Source organism: Acinonyx jubatus, chromosome A1 (genome assembly GCF_027475565.1).
Source record: "Acinonyx jubatus isolate Ajub_Pintada_27869175 chromosome A1, VMU_Ajub_asm_v1.0, whole genome shotgun sequence".
Classification (NCBI taxonomy): domain Eukaryota; kingdom Metazoa; phylum Chordata; class Mammalia; order Carnivora; family Felidae; genus Acinonyx; species Acinonyx jubatus.
The window spans coordinates 115,866,495-115,884,685 of record NC_069380.1 but is presented as its reverse complement, the minus strand read 5'-3'; the positions used below and the strand labels follow the sequence as shown (position 1 = coordinate 115,884,685).

Here is an 18,191-nt window from a genome sequence, read left to right as displayed (position 1 = left end):
TATAGTATCACCACTAAAACAAACCAAAAACTTTGTGGTACACTTTTTCAAAATATTTTGAACTGTCTCCGCAATGTATGTCCGAAAACATAAATTTATAAAAAATATAATTTCCCTGAGAATTAAAACGTACACAGAACTGAACTCACCTGAATAGAAGCAGCTTCATCCTTACATTCATGAAAATCTACGGATGTTAATAAGGGATCATTTTTCTCACAACTCTCCAGACTGATAAGTGTGTCCACGTAGTTGGGATGGGGGAAAATCTCGTGATTCGCCTGCGAGTCCGCGGTGAGGGAGACCTTGTGGGAATACTTCTCCAGGAAAGCCTGCACCCCGTCCACGCCCACAAAGTGCGAGGCGGGCACGCCCACCAGCCCGCCTCCTGAAGCCTGAAGCAGGCGCGTCGAGTGCCAGCGCCTCAGCCTGAGAGCCAGCAGCACGATCACAAAGGCAAGGAAGACACAGGAGACTGTGGCCACTGCCACCACCAGGTACAGCGTGAGGTCAGAATCGTCTGAGTTAGCAGAGGTCCTGACGCTACCCAGGTCGGCCAGGACAGCTGGAATGCTGTCGGCCACCACCACGGTGAGCGTGACGGTGGCCGAGAGAGGGGGCTGGCCATGGTCCTGCACCGCCACCACCAGGCTCTGCTTGAGCGCATCTCTGTCCTGCAGGGCCCGTGCTGTGCGCACCTCGCCCGTGTGCAGCCCCACCGTGAAAAGTCCTGGCTCACTGGCCTTGAGCAGGCGGTAGGACAGCCAGGCATTCTGGCCAGAGTCTCTATCCACCGCCACCACCTTGGTCACCAGGTAGCCACGCTCTGCGGATCGGGGCGCCAGCTCCACACCTGTGGAACCGTCCGTAGGGAGGGTGGGGTACAGGATCTCTGGCACGTTGTCATTCTGGTCCAACACAAATATGCTCACAGACACGTTGCTGCTGAGTGGAGGGTCTCCGCTGTCTCTGGCAGTCACCAGTAGCTGCAAGTCTCGTAAGTGCTCATAGTCGAAGGAGCACAGTGCATATAGGACGCCTGTGTCTGAGTTGATGGAGACATAGGAGGAGACAGGTGACCCCATGATGATGTCCTCAGTCACAGAGTAAGTGACCTGGGCATTGTTGCCACTGTCAGGGTCGTGGGCCATCACAGTGAAGATGGAGGCACCTCTGGGGTTGTTCTCTGGGATATACGCTGAGTAGGAGGCATGAGGGAAAGTGGGTGGATTGTCATTGGTATCTGCCACATACAGGGTGATATGAATTTCAGTAGATAGAGAAGGGGTTCCTAGATCTGAGGCCGTCACTGTGATGTTGTACATAGGGATCTTTTCTCGGTCCAGATAGTTCCATGTCACCAATCTATAATAATTATCTATTGATTTTTCTAATTGAAAAGGTAGATTCTGAGGTGCATAACAGACAACTTGACCATTCTTCCCAGAGTCTCGGTCATGCACATTCAAAAAGGCAATTACTGTTCCAGGAAGAGTATTTTCTAAGACTGGACTAAACAGAGATGTAATGATCACTTCTGGCCTATTGTCATTTACATCTTCCACTGAAATGAGCACTTTGGTCCTCCCTAAAAGTGCTCCCACATCTTCAGCTTGTATTTCCATTTCATAAAATGCACATTCTTCATAATCTAGACTCCCTGCTGTTGATATTTCACCGGTATTTTCATTAAGATGGAATAGCGGAGATTGCTTTTCACTAATTTTCCAAAATCTATAGGCCACTTCTCCATTGGCTCCCTCATCTGGGTCGCTAGCGCTCACAGTAAGCAGCAGGGTGCCCGGGGCCACGTTCTCTGGGACTTTCACTCGGTAAATCGGTTGAGTAAAAACCGGGGCATTGTCGTTTGTATCCAACACCGTCACGTGGATGTGCACTGTGCTGGAGCGACGCGGGTCACCGCCATCAGAGGCGATGAGGAGCAGATGGTGAGCAGCCTCTTCCTCTCGGTCCAGGGCCTGCTCCAGCACCAGCTCTGGGTGTAGAGTTCCGTCATCTCCAGTCTGCACTTCCAGAGAGAAGTAGTGATTGGGGCTGAGCTGGTAGCTCTGTAAGGAATTCATGCCCACATCTGGGTCAACAGCCTCTGGGAGTGGGTAATGTGTTCCAGGTGCAGCGATTTCATTAACTTTTACTTCCAGATTTTCGACCTGGAATTTTGGATTATTATCATTGATATCAGTGATTTCTATTTCTATCCCAAAAAGTTTTCCTCTGCCCTCAACCAGGATATTGATATTTACTAGACACTGTGTGCTCTGAGTGCAGATCTCCTCCCGGTCTATCCTGCCCGCCGTGATCAAGCTACCAGTTCTCCAATCCAGAGCAAAGAGCTGTGTCCTACCTCTAGAGACGATGCGGACTCCGTGCTTCACCAGCTCTTGTGACTCCAGATTCAGGTCCTTTGAGATATTACCCACAAAGGATCCTTTGTCGCTCTCTTCTGGCACCGAATAGTGGATCTGTCCTCTCCCGATTTCCCAGAGCGTGCCCAATAGAGTGTATAGCAGGACCAGCTTGCCGCGTCTCTGGTAATTCTTTGGAGCGGCCATTGTTCTTTCACTACTGAATCCACTCAGAATCTTCACTGGGCATATGCGTCTTGTTTACCTTTTTGCTGCAGCTATGGAGATCATCTTATATAAAGCTGGAGTGTCTCAGATTTAGGAACGGAGTTTCGCTGCAGCTTTGCAGTTGGTCTGTGGGAACTGTGAGTCTTTGCAAGATGGGAGCCTTTATTAACAGGATGGCGTTTGGTTAAATTTATCTCCAAGTAGGTGAACAGCGGCGCTTAGAGTCCTAAGCAGTTACTGCACCCACTTAGATAAGTAATAGTGTATGCCAGGTTATTGAGAGAAAAAAAATTATTCTTGCCTTTTATAGTTTATTTTTAATGTGTTTAACTTGTCTCTGAATTCATATTTTAAAAGTAATTGCCAAGAAGCATGGGATGAAGTAGGGTTAAAGTTTTATAAAGTATTATTAAGTGATATCAAAAGATTTATGGGTTAGTCTCACATTACTCACATTTCTGGAATACATTTACTCTTAAAATGCAAACAATTAAAATTTTGTTTTGTGCTATTCCCTAAGCTATATTGTAAATCTATTATCAAATGAGTAGGGATTCCAGTTGTCACTGGAAATTCATTCATTTTTAGAATAAAGTAGACCTATTGGAGATGACTGACTCAGAAGGTGTTTTATTTCATGTAAACTAATTAATCATTATAGTAAGCTCTCAGTTGCTTTTTAGATATTCTTTTAAAATGCCATTTTAATTACATATTGATAATGTTTTCAAATTAACATTGTGAAATTTAACAGGATAAATGCTTTTACTTTCAAGTGTCATCATCAAAGACTATATTGTTTTGTTATTTTACATATTTATTTAGTTAGTTATTGCATTATTTATTTTTAAGTAATCTCTACACCCAACATGGAGCTTGAAGTCACAACCCTGAGATCAAGAATCGAATGCTGTACCAACCAACCCAGCCAGGCAACCTGTTTAGCTACTTTATTTAAATTATGTATTTTTTCTATTTGAATAGAAAATGTTTAAAAAATATCAACGAATACACAACAAAAAGCCAATCCCCAGCCTATTCTTCCACAAATGAGAGAGGATTATATTTTAGTGCAGACTTAATTAACTTCTTATGAAAGACATATATTCCAAAGTTAATTTTACGCTAATTAGTATTTTGATTCAGAGAACCACAAAAAGAAACACGTAATTATCACTAAACAGTCAGAAAGTGTCAATACAGAAAAAAAACTACGTCTCTTTTCTTCAGCAGTTTAAGTGGCTAGTAACTGAAGCGGTTGCTAACAGAAATCTACAAATGTATTATTTACTATTACACTTGTATGCACATCAGAGTGGCAATTTTGTCTAAAATTTGAAGAACTGAAGACTATTTTTCTCCTAGAGATAATAGAATGACTAGAAGACCTCTAGCTATGTTAGCTTAGGGCTGCAAAAAAGACAGTTCAAAATGATACAGGAGTGTGTGTGTGGAAAACCTGTGCTGCAAGTAAAAGAAAATACTTTTTATCTTCTGGTGAGCATAATGATCTAACTGCTAAGTAAAATGCTTTTACACACACACAGTTCATTGCACACAATTGCAATGTGTCTATCTACATAACAATCCATGTTAAGATACCTTATTCCAGAAGGTTCTGAAACAAAGGGGAGTAAATACAAGAAACAACACAACAGTTAAATCAGTTAAGAAAAATGTCTGATTTTAGCGTAACTTTTTTTGTTAAAGGTTTATTTAAATGCCTGTCCACTTTTACATTTACACAATGTCCAAGTTAAAAAATTAATATATTAGGTAAGAAGAAGAAAACTTAGAAAAAAGTCCCATTAGCTTTTAGGAGATAGGCTATAACATCATCTCTTTCCCTTTGTTGATAAAACCACACTCTCACTGCTTTGTAGATCTGAGCCTGGTAAGACACCCCTAAAAGACACATAACTGCTCCTATTTCAACTTTCCTTGAAGAATAGTATGACAGCTTTTTTACTTTTTAAAGAAACGTTTAAATCTACAAAGTGTATCTTTTCCTATGAATATAAAGAATTGGATAGATCGTAAGAAGCAGGTTATGCTTAAAAGAAACTCACCAGATGGGAGGTTGACTCACTGGATTTGCAGAGTGGAAATAAGGCCCCGGATGAATCACCACAAAGTATGTCTTGCTCTGAGCTCAATTGCTCATTGCACTTTAGAAAATTAAACTCTGTCTTTCCAGTATGCGCAACGCACAAATTGTAGGAATAAGGCAAAGTCCCTTCTCTGTAGTTGGGAGGAATCACAGGTCCTGATTTTTCACAGAGACTGTACTGAAAGCAGCCGCAGGTGGTGGGGCTGGAGGAGCGACGAAGGTGCAAGGCTATGGAAAGAGTCACTGCCGTGAGGAAAAGCACTGAGATCAAGGCTAAAGCCACCACCAGGTAAAACTGCAGCTCGGCCTGGGGGTCAGAGGGCTCCGGACGGTCGCTGACATCCGGCAGTACTTCTTGGAGGCTGTCGGCGAAAACCAGGTGCAGCGTGGCGGTGGCAGAGAGGGGCGGCTGTCCCCCGTCCCGCACGGCGACCAGCAGGCGCTGGCGGGCCGCGTCCCTGTCGCCCAAAGCACGCGCGGTGCGCACCTCGCCCGTGCGCAGCCCCAGGTTGAAGAGTCCGGGCTCGCTGGCCTGCAGCACGTGGTACGACAGCCACGCATTGTGTCCCGAGTCGGCGTCCACCGCCACCACCTTGGTGACCAGGTAGCCGGGCTGCGCGGCGCGCGGCACCGTGTCGAAGAGCGCCGAGCCGTCGGGCCCCAGCGCCGGGTACAGCACCCTAGGCGCGTTGTCGTTGCGGTCGCCCACCAACACGCGCAGGCTCACGTTGGCGCTGAGCGCGGGCGAGCCCTGGTCGCGGGCCTGCACCGTCAGCTCGAAGGCGCGCAGCTGCTCGTGGTCGAAGGCGCGCTGCGCGAACACCACGCCGCTCTGCGCGCTCACGGACACGTAGGACGCCAGCGCCCGTGGCTCCAGGTCGCTGGCCACGATGGAGTAGGACACGCGGCCGTTGGGTCCCAGGTCGGGGTCGGAGGCGCTGACTTGGGCAATAGAGGCTCCAGGAGGATTGTTCTCAACCACGTGGACCACGTAAGAAGGCTGTGGGAAAACCGGCGCGTTGTCATTGACATCGCCAACGTGCAGGGTGACGCTGGAGCTTGAGGAAAGGGGCGGTTTTCCCCTGTCGGTGGCTGTGACAGTAATATTGTACTCAGGGGTCTGCTCACGGTCTAGAACTCCATCTGTCACTAATTTATAGGTGTTTATAGAAGAAGAGAGTATTTTAAACGGAACATCACCTTCTAATTTACAAGTAACTTCTCCGTTGTATCCAGAATCCTTGTCACGGATTTTAATCAAAGCAACGTGTGTTCCCAGCTTGGTGTCCTCCATAATAAGATCCGGTAGAGACTGGATTACCACTTCTGGGAAATTGTCATTTATGTCCTGGACCTCTATCTCGACGGTACATTGGGCAATCATTCCTCCACCATCCCTTGCTTCCAAAACTATGGAATATTCTTTGACTTCCTCAAAATCTAACATATTTAGAATAGTAATTTCCCCCGTGTTAGAATTCAGGTCAAACTGGGTGATCTGGCCTGCTTCAGTGAAAGAGAAGGTGATCTGGGCATTGACACCTTCATCCTGATCGGTGGCCATCACTCGAAGCACGGTGGTGCCAGGAAGCACATTTTCCGGAAGGCCCACCCTGTATAGTTCTTGGCTGAACACTGGAGGGTTATCATTGGCATCAGTCACTAGGACCTGTATCTGGGCAGTACTACTTAGGGATGGATTCCCGCCGTCCAACGCAGTCAAGGTCAACTGGTAGGATTTCTGCTCTTCCCGGTCTAAAGGCATCTTTAGTACCAACTCAGGGTATTTACTACCATCTAATTTCTCTTTATTCACGAGTGAGAAATGATCATTCGGATTGAGCTGGTAATTCCGTAATGAGTTGGTACCAATATCTGCATCATGGGCAGATCCTAAAATAAATCGTGCCCCAGGGTTTGTGGACTCACTTATATGCAGCTCAAAGGAAGTTTGCGTGAATTTTGGTGTGTGGTCATTAATATCTTCGATGTCCACACTCACGTGATAAAAGTTCAACGGATTTTCAGCAACAGCCTCAAATTCCAGAGCACAGGCTGGCTTCTTCCCACAAATCTGCTCCCGGTCTAGCCTGCCGCTCACAAGTAGTTCCCCGCTCTTGGCGTTCACAGTGAAGTAAGGTTTTTCCGAACTGATGCGCAGTTGTCGACTCGGTAACTCATGGACGCTGAGTCCCAAATCCTTGGCGAGGTTCCCCACCACCGAGCCCTCGGGCATTTCTTCGGGAATCCGATAGCGGATCTGCTCTGAGAGCGCCGGGCAGAACAAAGACAGCAGGAAGGGAAAGAGCACTGGCCGCCTCTCAGCCCAGCCCCTTTCCCCAGCGCCGCTCCCCATCCCTTTTGCTCCCCTCAGGTTGCTCACCGGCCTGGAGACGCCGGATTACAAATAATCTCTGTGCTGTAGATGTCCGGAGCTCCGAACAGGCTATATTTCCAGCGTGAGGGTCGGGGTTCCCTCTTTTCCAGAGGAGGAAGTTGTATAAAGGCTCGAGCTAGAGAGCCTGATACAGGGAAAGTGCGCTGCGGCTGCGCGAGAAGATGGCCAGTGCCCAAGCTCTGCACTTTGGCCAACAGCGGCGCCCACAGTCCGCACTGGGAAACTGCAGCCCCTGCTGCTTCAGTTTAACCAGCTACAATAATCACAATCCAGCGCCTAACTGAACAAATTATTTTTATATGTTCATATATTTAATGACGATTAATTTGCACTATTAACTACATAGTTATCCCAAATTTCCAGGGTTTAGGGTAATCAACATGTTGACATGCATCTCAAATCCGCATTTCTTTATAGTAGTATCATATGACCTACATGTCACCCATTTAAGAAAATGACAGCTGGGAAAACATTAGCCTATTCCTCCTTTGCATTGCACAATTATTTTCCTGGTTATGAAATATAACATCAACCTTGAAAGTTAGCAGGGAAATATAGTTTGACTTGCAACACAAGGTCACTAACCGTGGTCTACTGCAGTGAGGTTCTGGCTCCCACTTCTGTGCTTAAATTGAACATCACATGATGAGCTCAATTGATAAAATAATCCCTAGGATATTCAATTGCAGTAGCATACTGAGTTTAGGTCACTTTCCTTTCTTGAAAAATATTTTTAAGTATCTAATGAATTTGGGGATATTCTTTTTCAAAATACCTGATAATCATATTTCTGCCTCACCAAGTATCAGTTATTGTCTTCTCAAGTGATTGTACATCTGAACACTGCAAAATATATGAAACATACTTCCACACTATTGCACAGCCCAATTTATGCAAAATACCACCAAACACAATACTATGCTAGAAAAAAGTCCTTTTATTTAACACCCAAAAGGTTACTATACCCAGGAAGAGTTAGCCTATCCCCCTCCTTTCAATTGAAGAATTATTTTCCTGGTTACAAAATGTAACATCAATCTTCAAAGTTACAAAGGGAATAATATTTTGCATAGTTCCTAGTAAACAAGTAGGTCCAAGTAAACAAAATTACTTGTCATCAACCCCTTCTAGTTGCTAATCAACTGATGTACTGAGCTTTAGTAAAATGTTATATAATGCATATAAATGTAGTTAACCCCAGATTGGGTTATTTCTAACTGAATTTTTTTTAGCAGATCCAACAAGTTGAATCAACTTCTGGTCTTGAGTATACAAAATTGTTGTTTCATAAAGAAGCATCCCCAATCTCCCACTAGGAGAGCCCATAAACACACTTCACATGGCTGTACTGCTAACACAGTACAATGAAATTTTGTCTTAAAACATATATATGCTTATTTCACAAGTTGAATTTGAAATGACACTTTATTTGATGTCATATTTTATTGGTTTCAGGCAATAACCTTTAGTGTGGCATTAGATCCCTATCTCTCATTGATACAGGTCTTAGTGAAGCTTGACACACACATTCCATTCTTTAGGCATCAGTCTAACCTTCTACCAGGATATAACTTTAATAGATGATTATGCTTTAAAATGTCAGGAAGCAAAATAACACCTCACACTTGTCAGAATGGCTAAAATCAAAAACACAAGGACTGACAAATGTTGGTGAGGATGTGGAGAAAAAGTAACCCTCCTGGATTGTTGGTGGGAATGCAAACTGGTGCAGCCACTGTGGAAAACAAGTTGGAGGTTCCTCAAAAAGTTAAAAATATAACTAAGATATTATCCAGTAATGGTGCCACTGGGTATTTACCCTCAAGATACAAAAATACAGGGGTACCTGTGTGGCTCAGTTGGCTGACCAGCAGACTCTTGATTTTGGCTCAGGTCATGATCTCGCGGTTCATGAGATCCAGCGCCTGTCGGGCTCTTGCTCACAACACAAAGCCTGCTTGGGATTCTCTCCCTCTTCTCTCCCCCACCCCCACACACTCACACTCTCTCAAAATAAATATTTTTTAAAAAGATACAAAACCACTAATCCAAAGGGATGCACATACCCCAATATTTGCAGCAGCATTATTTAAACTAGCTAAACTATGGAAATAGTCCAAGTATCCATTGATGAATGGATAAAGAAAATTTATATATATATATATATATATATATATATATATATATATATATATACACACACACACACATATACACATACACATACATACATATCCATACACACACACACACACACACACACACTGGAATATTATTCAGCCACAAAAAGAATGAAATCTTGTCATTTGCGATGACATGGATGGAGCTCAAGAGTATAATGCTAAGTGAAATAAGTCTGTCAGAGAAAGACAAATACCAGATGATTTCACTCATATGGGAATTTAAGAAATGAAACAAATAAGCAAGGGGAAAATGAGAGACAGAGAGAAGCCAAGAAACTGATTCTTAATTATTCAGAATAAACTGGTGGTTATCAGAGGGGAGGTGGGTGAGGGGAATGGGTGAAATAGGTGATAGGTTAAGTAGTGCATTTGTCATGATGACCACTGGGTGATGTACAGAATTGCTGAATCACTATATCGTACACCTGAAACTAATATAACACTGTATATTAACTATACTGGAGTTAAAATTTTTAAATATGTCAGGAAGCAACTGAGATTTTCCAAGTCATAAAGTTGAGGTATATGGAGGCAGAAGATCTTCAAGAACCTTTCCTAGATCTAATCTAAAAAGAATCCTGACAAGGTGTATGAGCTGTATTTTCCTCTTGCTAACCCAGTGCAATGAAAAACATGTAACAATTTATTCTCATTTATAAAACACATGAATTGAGAACACTGAAGGGAAAATACATGGAAGGTATAAAAATGTGACAGTCCACTTATTCACAGTCTTGTATAGGCTTTCACTAAGGAAATGACACCAAAACCTATGTCAATAAGTGTTCTATGTTAAATAAATCGGTTAACTTGCTTTTGCCTCTTACATTTTTAAAACATTTGTTTCACAATACAGTAAAGAAAATTACACAAAATATAATTCCTCAAGGATGTAAAGATAAATGTATTAGTGAACTCACCTGAATATTTTCTGCTTCGTCCTTACATCCATGAAAATCTATAGATGTTAATGAGGGATCTTTTTTCTCACAGCTCTCCAGACTGAGGAGCATGTCTGCATAGTTGGGCTGGGGGAAGATCAAGTGACTCTCCCTGGAGTCCGCGGTGAGGGAGACCTCGTGGGAATACGTCTGCAGGAAAGCCCGCACCCCATCCACGCCCACAAAGCGCGAGGCGGGCACGCCAGCCAATCCAACCCCCGCAGCCTGGAGCAGACGCGATGAGCGCCAGCGCCTCAGCCTGAGTCCCAGCAGCACGATCACAAAGGCAAGGAAGACGCAGGAGATTGCGGCCACCGCCACCACCAGGTACAGCGTGAGATCCGAATCATCAGGGTCAGCTGGGGGCTCGAGACCGCCCAGATCTGCCAGGACATCTGGAATGCTGTCGGCCACCGCCACCGTGAGCGTGACGGTGGCCGAGAGAGGGGGTTGGCCGTGGTCTTGCACTGCCACCACTAGGCTCTGCTTGAGCGCATCTCTGTCCTGCAGGGCCCGCGCTGTGCGCACTTCGCCCGTGTGCAGCCCCACCGCGAAAAGCCCTGGCTCGCTGGCCTTGAGCAGGCGGTAGGACAACCAGGCGTTCTGGCCAGAGTCTCTATCCACCGCCACCACCTTGGTTACCAGGTAGCCGGGCTCTGCCGATCGGGGTGCCAGCTCCACGCCTGTGGAACCGTCGGTGGGGAGGGCGGGGTACAGGATCTCCGGTGTGTTGTCATTCTGGTCAAGAATGAATATACTCAAGGACACATTGCTGCTAAGCGGTGGGTCTCCGCTGTCCTGCGCAGTCACTCTCAGTTGCAGGTCACGGAATTGCTCATAGTCAAAGGAATGCAAGGCATATAGGACACCAGTGTCAGAGTTGATGGACACATAGGAGGATAGGGGTGCCCCCCGGAGCGTGTCTTCAGACAGGGAGTAAGTGACTTGGGCATTCTCATGGCTGTCCGGGTCATGTGCAGTCACAGAGAAGATGGAGGCACCTCTGGGGTTGTTTTCAGGGATGTAGACAGAATAGGAGGAGTGGGGGAAGGCAGGTGGGTTGTCGTTGGTATCTGCCACATTCACTGAGATGTGAGTTTCCATGGACAAGGGTGGGGTTCCACCATCTGTGGCTTTCAGTGTGATGTTATACACAGGGAGTTTTTCCCGGTCTAGGTTTTTTGCTGTCACCAATCTATAATAATTGTCTACTGATCTTTCTAATTTAAAAGGCAGATTTTCTGAAATAGTGCAGGTCACCTCACCATTCTTGCCGGAATCTCGATCTTGAAGGTAGAAAAGAGCAATTACTGTTCCAGGAGGAGTGTCTTCAGGGATTGAGTTGCTTACAGATGTTAGAGTCACTTCTGGGGCATTGTCATTCACATCTAAAATTATGATAATTACTTTAGCCCTTGTCATGCTACCAGGACCGTCCTGAGCCTGAACTTCCATTTCATAGTAGCTGGACTCTTCATAATCTAGGCCTTCTGAAGTTGATAATTCTCCTGTATGAGGGTTCAGTTGGAATATCTGTAGAATTTTTTGAGTTATTTTCCGGAAAGAATATGTCACTTCCCCATTGACTCCCTCATCCAGATCGACAGCGTGTACTGTGAGCAATCTTGTGCCCACTGGTACGTTCTCAGGGACAGTTACTTGGTACTGAGGCAAAGAGAAGACTGGCACGTGATCATTCACATCCACCACAGTTACCTGGATGCGGGCGGTTTCCGATCGGGGTGGGTCACCGCCGTCAGAGGCTGTAAGGAGTAGGTGGTGAACAGCCTCTTCCTCTCTATCCAGCACCCTTTCCAGCACTAATTCTGGATATTTAGCTCCATCATCTCCAGTCTGCACAACCAGGGAGAAGTGACGATTGGGACTGAGCTGGTAGCTCTGGAGGGAGTTCGTGCCCACATCTGGATCCCTAGCCTCATTTAAGGGAAACCGCACCCCAGGAGCTGTGTTCTCCGTTATTTTTACAGTCATTTCTTCTGTCAAGAATCTAGGAGAATTGTCATTAACATCTATTATTTCCACTTCTATAGGGTAAAGACTCATTTTATCCATCAGGATGTTAAAGTTCACCAGGCACCGTGCACTCTGAGCGCAGAGCTCCTCCCGGTCTATTCTGCCTGCAGTGACCAAGCTGCCGCTTCGCGGATTCAGAGCGAAAAGCTGTGTCCTACCTCTGGAGACGATGCGGATTCCGTGCTCTGCCAGTTCCCGGGGCTCCAGGCCCAGATCCTTAGCGATATTACCCACAAAAGACCCTGTGTCTGTTTCCTCCGGCAAAGAGTAGAAAATATGTCCTGCCCAAGCTTCTCTCCGGGTCCCCAGGAGGATGGAGAGCAGGATGAATCCTCTGTAGTCTCGACCCCTCTTCAGAGTCGCCATTGTTGTCCTGCTGATCTTGTTAGACACTGGACTATCTCCTTTTGCGCTTATGGATGCCAGTGTGTCAGCGTGGAATCCTTTGTATTCATAAGAGAAGCCCGGAATTTAGTGTAATAGAGACCGGAGTTTGATGCAGCTTGGAAGAGAATTTGTCTCAATCTGATGTTTCTTTGTACTGTAAAATCTCGGTGGCTCTGGCAGATCTTATTGCACCACTTTCCCCGTGGTTGGTGAACAGCGGCGCTCAGAGTCCTTACTAAGTTACTGCACCATATTGAAGCAAGATAACTGATTTTTCAGAAAGTTGTTTTATCCTTCAAAATCCTTCCATTTATATGTCTTCGATCTATATATCTAACTTAAAAATACATTCCAGTTAAATGAAATAATGCAACAATGCTTATGATGGATGCTTATTAATTCAAGATAATTACATTTTTTTTTCTCTTTTGCATTGCAACTTTGAAATGATGTTGGGTGCTACCTCAGACTTCACTGAACATGGAGTAAAAGTAGTGTTTTCAGGTAAAAAAAAAGTACAACTTATTTTGAAAAGGTGTGTGTATGTATACATAAGAAAGATGCTATGTAGAAATCGTTTTCATCAGTATAATAAATTTAAGTTAATTCATTAATATTGAACACATACTATGTTCTAGACACTACCACGTAAGACTCAGTCAAAATTTTCTTTAAGATACAGACAGGTCATTTAATTAAGTTTTTGATTGGAAGGAACCTTAGAGATGATTTAGTCCAATACCTTCATTTTAATGATTTTAAAAATAAGAGGAAATTACCTTGTCCTTGATTATATATATAATAGTATACGTTGGAATACAAATATCATCACTTCCAGTGTTTTGAGCAGAAAAAAGAAAACCATTTGCCTTGGCTGATGCTCTATGCTCAAAAAGTGCCATTAGAGATGAGGCGAGAACCCAAGCAGTAACAGTCAGCTATAGACGAAATTTTGTACAGAAGGCAGGAATTTGCAGAGATTCTACTAGCTGTGGAGTGTTAAAGTGGATGTTGACTGCTTCTCTTCATTATGCAATTCAAATAATCTTCCTACTCTAGATGATTATTCTAGAATAATTGAAAAAAGATGGGCCTCCAGATAGCCTTTGAGCATACAAACAGAACTGTCCTGAGAAGATCATTAGAGGTACCAATTTTTCCACTGATGTTAAGTAAAACTGAATTGTTGATGGCTCAGTTCTTCTCAGCTTATAGAAATAAAGTTCCTTCCACATAGTTACAAGAGAAAAGAGAGTTACCTGTTCTGAAATGAAGACCTGGCAAGAAATAACCCTACTTCATGGGGCGCCTGGATGGCTCAGTTGGAAGAGCGTGCAATTCTTGATTTTGAGATTGTGAGTTCAGGCCCCATGTTAGGTTTAGAGATTACTTATATAAATAAACTTTTTAAAAAAGAAATAACCTTGCTTTGTAAATTATTTTAAGCCATAGGGGAGTAGATAGCAGCACCAGGAAGAGAAATCAAAAGTAGCACTGAAAATGCTTGACTTAGTTGCTGGAGATTTCCTAACTACGTAATCTATTTCTGCTCTCTGATGGCACTGGTCCAAAATATAGGCAATGCTTTGAATGAAATGCTGTTTTAATCTATCAAAATAATTTACAGCCATGTTTGTTTTCACCAAGTAGACAGAATAACTTTTTGTTCAAAGGAGCCAATATGAGTATTACAGATTAGTTCCATAAATAGGAGTTAAACACTATTTGTTTAATAGTAATTTTGAACTTCTTGTTGACGTAAGCAAAGTCATTAAAGATCATGAGTACTTGCAGACATTTTTAAACAAAACTTTTATGTCTGAATATTATGGCTGCCAATGTTGTGATCTTTTTTCTACCTAACACTTCAAAAATCATAGTGTCATCTTACATTTCTTTCTTATTCTACTATTTTTAAAAAGTCTCAGTTAACTTATTACTTCTGGATACCTTATTTGGAACTAAATAAGTAAGATCTAGATGAATAAGATTATGAACATACTCTGAACATAAAGCATACTTTAGGGAATAACTGGCTTTATATCTCTAGTAACCAATTTTTCTAAGTTACTCTACAACATAAATTTAAATATTAAAGATCTCTACTAGACCAATGAGTTATGTTAAATATAACATAGGCTTACCATATAAAACTGAAATAAGTTTATAGTTTTAAAGGAAGTATGTTATTATTGATTGAGTTATTAGGAAGAATGGACCTTCACCTGTTTACTTGCATAAAAAATTCTATGGAAAAAATTGTATGGAAAGTCTAATTGACTTCCTAGGCATCGAGTTATTCATCATCTCTCCTTTCTTTATGGAACTTTTTTTCTATTGAGAAAACATTGTTTGGAGTTCTGTTTAGATTTACATTCCCAGGCAAACATGTAGGTATTTTCCATTTCTCTCTGAGATTTTTACTTCTTCCCATTGACAACTGTCACCTCAACAGAAGTTTCATCAGATGGGTGGTTTTCAAAGATGATAAACTAGCCCAATAATTTGGTAGGTTTTCTTCCTGATGCTTCAAAATTCAGTACTTAAAATTTCAGACTGCCTATATTATTAATATGATCTGTATTGTATGTAGGTCTGAGAACCTCAGTTAGTCAGAATTTAGCAAATTCCATGACTGCTAGGATTTAACACTTGGTCAGTCCACATGAATGAGTATTATTGAGAGTAGAATCTGATAGTTTTTCTCAATAAAATATTTTATTTATTTAAATGAAATGGTCATAGGTAATTCAGGTAAGAGAATGAAATAATGAAACAAACCATCGTACTATCCCATTAGTGAGTGAACAGATAAGACGAATAAAATAAACCAGCCTACTATCCATAAAACCCAGTTAAGTGAACTTTGCTTACAACAATGCAGGTTTAAGATGTAATTTATTTTTATTTTTTCAAGATGTAGCTTAAATCATCCAGAATTGGTGCTATAAAAAACATTTACATTCTCAGATCATATCAAACAAATCTTAATACTTGTATGAGATGATCTGACTCCCATGACCAATACCCAAGATTCAAGTTGTTTAAAATTATTTACTACTAAATTCCTAATAAAATCATCAAATAATTATATCACAAATGTCCAAGAAAATCATATTTGAAAATGTGTATGTCTGGAATCTCTTAGTCATATACATTTGGAATCTTGAAATAAATAATTCTAAAATAATCTCTGAGATGTAAATACCACAATACTGACTTGGGGAAACATAGAATACATTTAGCATCTAATTTAAAGGCATCAACTCAACATTATATTAAAATTTTTTTTATGTTTATTTATTTTTGAGAAACAGAGAGAGACAGAGCACAAGTGGGGGAGGGGCAGAGATAGAAGGAGACACAGAATCTGAAGCACGCTCCAGGCTCCGAGCTGTCAGCACAGAGCCCAATGCGATTCAGGGCTTGAACTCACAAACTGCGAGATCATGACCTGAGCCGAAGCCAGATGCTTAACCGACTAAGCCACGCAGGTGCCCCAATATTATCTTAGAGATGATTGGGGCACCTGGGTGTTTCATTTGGTTAAGCATCCAACTTCAGCTTAGGTCATGATCTCACAGTTGGTGGGCTTAAGGACCACATCAGGCTCTGCGCTGATAACTCAGAGCCTGGAGCCTGCTTCAGATTCTGTGTTTCCCTTGCTCTCTCCCCCTCACCCCCTTGTGCACACACACTCTCTCTCTCTGAAAAAGAAATAAATAAACATTAAAAAAAAAAAGACTGACAATTTCCGGTTACAAAGGAAGGTTCTCATTTATTTTCAACATATCTTTTCAATTATTTATGTTAAATGTGAATACCCAATTTAGAAGCATAAGTGGCCAATCTATTGCATTATCAGATCATAGAATCCTCCAGCTCAGGATTGGAAAATACCTTGACTATTATGTATGTCAACAACTCGTCCAATTATATTATCCCCTGTATTCTATTAATTCCAGGGCCAACAGCTTACTTTTGAAAGGAGCTAATAATAGAACCTCTTACCTCCTAGGCAATCCATTTTCCATTAGAACAACTTCAACAACTCAAAACCTTGCTTTTTTCTACTCATCAAACCACAGTTTCATTCACACCTTTGGGCCATGATGAATGAGACTAATTCTTCTAATGACAGCTCTCCTTTCCTTAAATATTTGGATAGAGTTTCTATATGACAGAAACCTTATTTTATGTGGGTTAAATATGCTAAATTATTTAAATTCTTATTTGAACACTATCAATCCTTCATTCTCCCATTCAATATTCAGTTCTCTAATTTTTAGAGATACATCCTTGTAAGTGGACACTAATAAGCATAGTTAGAAATTCATTTCGGGAGTGCATGGGTGGCTCATTTGATTAAGCATCTGGCTTCATCTGGGATCATGATCTCCTGTTTCGTGAGTTCCAGCCCTGCATCAGGCTCTCTGCTGTCAGCACAGAGCCTGCTTCGGATCTTTTGTCTCCCTCTCTCTCTGCCCCTCCACTGCTTGTGCACAATAGTGCACTCTCTCTCCCTCAAAAATAAACATTAAAAATTATTTTAAAAATTCATTTGCACTCTTAAGTACTATCAAGCACACAGACTGCAGAAGACATTATAGTAGGCATACAGCATCAGATGCTTACATTTGTTAACATGTTAACAATCACAATTATAATACTGGTGATGTCAACAAATACTTGTTCACTATACTACTTTATAGTTGAAAAAAACTTTAATTATTTTGTTATATTTTCTCAGAATTTGTGTGAAGTAAAGAAGACAAGTCTTTTTAATTTAAATTTTACTTTAAAAACTATAGATATTGTGACTGGCCCGAGATGAATAACAAATAGTTCCAGGAATGTTATTCAGGCTAACACCAAAGATCGGGTCTTCTCTGCTACAGAGATCAATTACTTTTATCTTTCATAAAAATAATTTTTGATTCCTAAGTAGTAAAGGGGGAAAATATCTCTCACAAATCTCCATTATTTTAGAAAGCACGTGCTATTAATTAAAATCGGGGGAAACTGAGACCTTGATCTTAACAGAGGCTGCAATTCAGTTTTTTTTTTTTACATTAGAGAAAGAATCTCATGGGGCACCTGACTGGCTCAATTGATTGAGGGTCTCTGGATTTCACTCTAAATTTCAGCTCAGGTCATGATCCCAGGGTGGTGGATGGATCCCCACTTCAGGCTCTGCCAACATGGGATATACTCTCTCTCTCTTACTCTCTCTCTCTCTCTCTCTGGCCCTCCCCTGCTCAAACACTTTCTCTCTCAAAATTAAAAACATTTTGAAAAGAAAAAGAATCTCACAAATGTCACAAGGCAGGAACACACACACACACACACACTCTAACAAAAGAAATGAACGAAACCCAAGGCAGAAAGAGCTTGCCAGCAGAAAGGTAAAGAAAATCTGCATCATACATTAAGATTTTTTTCATGAAATTAGACGAAACTAAGATTTAATAGAGTTCAACTGATATTTTAAAAATTCTCAAAATTGACGCACTGCAAAGACTAAGAAAACTAAGCACTGATCAA

At 42.2% G+C, this 18,191-nt stretch overlaps 1 protein-coding gene across 12 annotated transcripts in view; it reads right to left on the bottom strand.

Moving 5' to 3' along the window:
* The window catches only part of LOC106967305 (protocadherin gamma-C4), a 174,863-nt gene that overhangs the window by 101,294 nt on the left and 55,378 nt on the right, over positions 1-18,191 (bottom strand). The window contains exons 1-2 of one of the 12 annotated variants that reach the window (XM_053222314.1): positions 10,206-12,626; positions 7,251-7,378 (exon numbers count right to left, since the gene is read on the bottom strand). The exons of 9 other annotated variants lie outside the window; for them this stretch is intronic. In XM_053222314.1, the coding sequence (XP_053078289.1) occupies positions 7,343-7,378; positions 10,206-12,626 (2,457 nt within the window). In that variant the 3' untranslated portion in view covers positions 7,251-7,342. Of the gene's footprint in view, positions 1-149; positions 4,654-7,250; positions 7,379-10,205; positions 12,627-18,191 lie in introns of those variants that run through there. 2 more of the 12 variants (XM_053222280.1, XM_053222256.1) reach the window with 2 other exon arrangements.